We start from the raw sequence: 5,069 nt of genomic DNA, 5'->3' as shown, positions 1-5,069 counted from the left end.
ATTGCATGAGTTCAGGATATCAGGGACTTCTTCTGATTTCTTTCGGATTATGTGGAATGTCTGGGCATTGACCATTTCAAGATAATACTAATTTCATTAGGATTAACAAATTGAGTGACATGAAAACGCTTTTGAATCTGGCAATATGATGTATGCAGTATTTCTCATAAATTAAGATGATTCTACCAGAAACCAAATCTGTTTGATACTATTCTGCATAAATTCATCGGCGGTATAAATACACTCAAATTCAATTGAGCCGCATATTTAGTAACGTTTAAATCCCCCATTTTGCATGTTATAAACACATGCGCAATAAGACAAGCGAGCATATCAACTAGCGAAGTTTAAATCGCAATTTACGGCATGGATATCAAGCTAAAATTTACAGTTATATTTGTATTGGTCAGTGTAGTCGTATGTCTGTCGGTAGTTTTAGCTCTTGTTGTGACTATGCCCGATTTGCAATCAACTGTAAGAAATTATCAAACCTGTCTTCCCAGTGAGTTTGGAACTTTAAAATGTGGTTCAACGGCTAGTTTGTTACACGAGTATCTAGAAAGAGTAAGTTAAATTTCATAATTTTAAATACAATAAGAATCACCTTCTATCTAAATTTGTATGTTTGAATAGGTTTTCATTTCCTCTTGACATAACACACTATACAACAACAAAAAATAGCTGCATTAATAAAATTTCCCTCTACCGGATAACCAATTGTTTGTATAAATTCAAAGTTTAGTCATGGTGTCATAACCATGCGTTTATGTAACATGACGAATAAATCTACTTAAGAAATTCGATATCAAGGGATACCGCGGCTATATTATAATTAGATTGATCTGGATTATTGGCCTGGACAAAGTATTGAGTCTTGTTTAAAAATCTAATTAAGTAGCGACATGTTTATTCATGAGTAGCCACGATCAAATAGCTGCCTTAAACCAATGATTGTCATCAACAAAAAAAAATACACAGACAATTGGGCAACAAGATAAGATGGTCCTGAAGGCCCTGTACCGCTAACCTGGCCTAGTTCCTACTCCAGATCACCTAGTATCTAGTTTGACCTAAATGTCATACAGGAAAACATTTTGACCATGTTTTACCTAATCAGGTAGAGCATGATCCAGGTTTTCAATGATTTGACCTCGTAACATGGTTTTTGACCTCAGGTGCCCAACTTTTGAACTTGACCTAGAATTTATACAGGAAAAGATTCTGGCAAGGTCTTATGATGAACAAGTTGAAAAAGTAGCTTCTAAAGTGTTTACTAGGCTTATGTATCATTTGACCTAATGACCTAGTTTTTCCCAAGTGATCCACTTACAAATGTATCCTAGATTTTAAACTAAAGTAAAACTTAGTTTTTATAAATGAGGCTTTTTTAGTGTTAAACGGTGTCTTTCTATGATTTGACCTTCATGACATGGCGTTTGACATAGATAATCTAGTTTCGAACTGACATAGTTTTTAAAATTATAAAAATCAAGTAGAAAATCCGGCCTCAAGAGTGTTATCAAGGTGTTTCTATAATCGACCTACTGACTAATTTTTAAGTCCTCAGGTAGCTCAGTTTCGCGCAGACATAGCTCTTTAAAGAGACAAACATTCTGAGAATTTTGATGGTCAAGTAGAAAATGTTGGTCTCTAGAGTGTCAACACTGCCTTTCCATGATTTGGCTTAGCGACCTTATTTCTAACCAATTTTAGACTTAATCTAGATTTGAATAACAAACATTCTGGCAAAAGTTTAATAGAAACAATGAATCAGAAAATCTGAACTCTAGAGTGTTTAATATGATTTGACATAGTGACCTAGGTTTTGACCTCAGATGAAACTGTTTTTTTTACTTAACCTAGATTTCATGGCAACAAACATTATGAAAAGATTAGAGAAGAGAAAAACTAAAATGTGGCCTCCAGAACAATGGTAACAAGCTGTTTCCATGATTTAAACTAGTGACCTGGTTTGTGACCTCAGGTAATCCGGTTTGTAACTTTACCTAGATTTCATACAAACATTCCTGGAAAGTTTTAGAAAGATGTAAAAGAAAACGTTGCCTTTCTCCGTGATTCAGTCTAGTGACCAAGATTTTTACTTCATGTTATCCTGTTTTTAATCTGGCCTATATTTCATATCAATAGAAGTTTTAAGAAGATGATACAGAGAATATTGTCTCTAGAGTGGTAATTAGATTTATTTATAAATTGACCCGTGACCTAGTTTTTTTACCTCATGTAACCCAGATTTTATAAAGTCAAATATTCTGACAAAGTTTCATAAGGATTAGGTAGAAAAAAAAATAGGTTGCAGGTAATATTCTGACCAGTTTCATCAAGATGGCTTAAATTGTGACTTCTAGTCAGACTGTTGACAGCGCACGACGAGAAAAAAAAATCTTAAAAAGAAAGGGTCATTTCACGTGAAAATTGAACAGCATATAAACCATGTAAACATTAAAATCTACAAATCAATTGTCCGTATACTGATACATACATTGAATTCCGGAAAAGGACTGCGTAATGGGGTCAAAATTTCGGACAGCTCAAAGCCTTTAATAACTCATCATTTTCAAAGAACTGGTACATCACGTTCGTTTTGATTCATCTACAATAATATCCAAGTGCTGAAAGTTTACATAACAAGGTGGAACGTAGTTTTCAGCAATTTTCAGATGTTAACAAATAGCAAATTGTAAAAGGACCAAACATGTAACAATGTCCATGTCTAATCCTTTTTATCTTGATTAATCATTTGCAATATATTGCTTGGGTTTTGGTACATGTTAGCTATAAAATTATCATTTCTAGTAAATATTACGAAAACATCATTACTATCAAAAAATGAAACAATGATAGTAAGGTCTTACAACAAACAAACAGAAACATGTTGATTGTTGCTGGTCGCTTTCTTTTACATTCACACACTTAAAGATTTGTCGCAATTAGCCCATTCCCTATTACAAGTATAAACCGTCAGAGACCGTATAAGGCTCAAGCTAACACATAAGGAAGGCGGAAACTGGTCAAAGAAACTCATAGTGTAATAATAAATGTTTTGTAAGCTTGATTCTATATGTTCTGCAGACAATTGCAAAGAAATTCGACGAAATAAAACAGGAAGATGAAAAGCGACAACAAGAGTATCTGGATAAGAACAGAGTCCGATTAATGAGTATCTACGACAAGGCATTCTGGGAAATGAAACCAGCCGCAAAACTCACTGGAAAAGAACAACCTGACGCAAGAAAAAGTAAAACACAATATATCTTTTTAGATGTTGTATTATTCATGTAGCATGTTATTAACATGCTTACAGTTGTCTATTTATGTCACTGTTGTTACCTAAAGGCCGCAGGTATATTGGAAAGCAACAGGTAGTCTAGCACATGGGTATTTTCGCGTGAATTTTACCATTATGTGATTGGCTTATCGCATTTATGGAACGCCGTTTTAGCAATATAGCTGGCATTTTCTAATGTCATACAGTCCGATGTATTTGATTAAGATATGTTCATCGAGCAAATTTATCAATGACATATTAGGTAAGTCTGTCTGTAAGAGCAGTACATAGGAATTTAATAAGATTTCTTTAAAAAACATACATAAAAGGCTTTAGAATAAACAATTGAAATAGAAAAGTGGAACTCAACACGACATAAACGAAAATGTTTCAGAGCCTGTTCGATTGTAAATACAAGTTACCGTCCACGCCCGCAAGACTTATACTCGGTCCTAAATATTGTTGTTTATTTCACGTTTCTACATTGAGAACCTTGCTTACATAATAAGGAACGCGTACAATTTAAGTAAATTAAGCTGAGTTGTTTATCAAACGTTATTTTTTTACAGGTGACATTGGTGCTGACATGATACCTGTAAGAGAATGGCGTCATGGCAGAGAACTTTACGACACAAGCGGTTTCGAAAGATACGGCATTCGATACAGAAATGGCCGTTTGGTCGTGCCTGTAGATGGCACATATTTTATTTATTCTTCTGTCGATTTATTTGAGTCATGTAATCCATCAACGGGGAAGCCTAATGTAAACGATACCACTAAACCTATTAAGCACGGCATATTTAAATTTAATATCCTTGATGGGGAGGAAATGGAATTAGTTTCAAATGTTCAACCACACACGATTTCCAGTAACAGATATTTCAATTCTTACAGTAGCTATGTTTCGTCACTTGCACAACTTAAAGCTGGTGATGAGCTATCTATAAAGGTTAGCAATATAACGTATCTAAAATATACTCGAGACAATTATTTTGGGGTTAATATGATATGACAACCAAGCAATTCCATCCTTACCATCGGGAACACGTGCGCGTCGTGGTGAGGGCACAACTCGTCGTTGCTTATTATACCTTCTAACAACCACGACTTTACTTAATTAATTTGTTTCTTTAAAATCTCAAAAGTAGATCCCTCGGAAGCACAGAGAACAAGACAAACAGTGAAAAGTGCAGACTAGGTTTGACTGAGTCTGTTCATGAGCAGTAATGGAAAGTGCCTACGCCCCCTAGCACCGACTTAAGCATTATTCGATCTTCAAATCGAATTGAGTTGAAATCAATGATCCCTAAGGACCAAAAAATATAATAAGCATTGACGGGTTGACCAAGATTCCCGACACACTAATGCAAACATTTGCATTTTTAGATAAACTAAATTGAAATAATTCAGACACTGAGCAAATTCGTGTAAATGACATTCTAAATGGCAGTTTGATTTAGCAAATACCAAGACAGTCTTTAAAAATAGAATTTTAAGAAAGTACGAGAAGAGCAGAACAAATTCACGACTTGAAAAAAGGATTGAATCGCTTGCCATTTCCAGTTTGTCAGTTCATTAATTTATATATGATAAAAAAGGAGTTAGGCATCGGTTTCAGAACACTGTTGAGACAAAAATTCCTACCTGGTGAAACCTACTCTATATTACCTGCAAATGAGTACCCTAACGCGGTTGTACATTTTATTGTATTAGGCTACACGTATGCAATGGTAGTTAGAAAAGTGTCTCATGAATATTTCACTTTTGCAAATTTGAGTTGATT

General features: G+C 34.6%; 1 protein-coding gene across 1 annotated transcript; it reads left to right on the top strand.

Moving 5' to 3' along the window:
- The first annotated feature begins 312 nt into the window (after positions 1–312).
- Positions 313–5,063, top strand: LOC123554530 (tumor necrosis factor ligand superfamily member 15-like). The gene is made up of 3 exons (XM_045344750.2): positions 313–564; positions 3,091–3,256; positions 3,856–5,063. The coding sequence occupies exons 1-3, from the start codon at positions 367–369 to the stop codon at positions 4,296–4,298; spliced, it is 807 nt and encodes a 268-aa protein (XP_045200685.1). The 5' UTR covers positions 313–366; the 3' UTR covers positions 4,299–5,063.
- Positions 5,064–5,069: the final 6 nt, after the last annotated feature.

This window comes from Mercenaria mercenaria, unplaced genomic scaffold (genome assembly GCF_021730395.1).
Source record: "Mercenaria mercenaria strain notata unplaced genomic scaffold, MADL_Memer_1 contig_1850, whole genome shotgun sequence".
Lineage (NCBI taxonomy): Eukaryota > Metazoa > Mollusca > Bivalvia > Venerida > Veneridae > Mercenaria > Mercenaria mercenaria.
This window is presented reverse-complemented; position numbering and strand designations above follow the sequence as displayed.

Excerpts from the sequence above, each read along its gene's own strand:
- LOC123554530 (XM_045344750.2), top strand. The coding sequence starts at position 367 with ATGGATATCAAGCTAAAATTTACAGTTATATTTGTATTGGTCAGTGTA. Across the intron at positions 565-3,090 it reads TACACGAGTATCTAGAAAGA|ACAATTGCAAAGAAATTCGA; the intron begins GTAAGTTAAATT and ends TATGTTCTGCAG. Across the intron at positions 3,257-3,855 it reads ACAACCTGACGCAAGAAAAA|GTGACATTGGTGCTGACATG; the intron begins GTAAAACACAAT and ends ATTTTTTTACAG.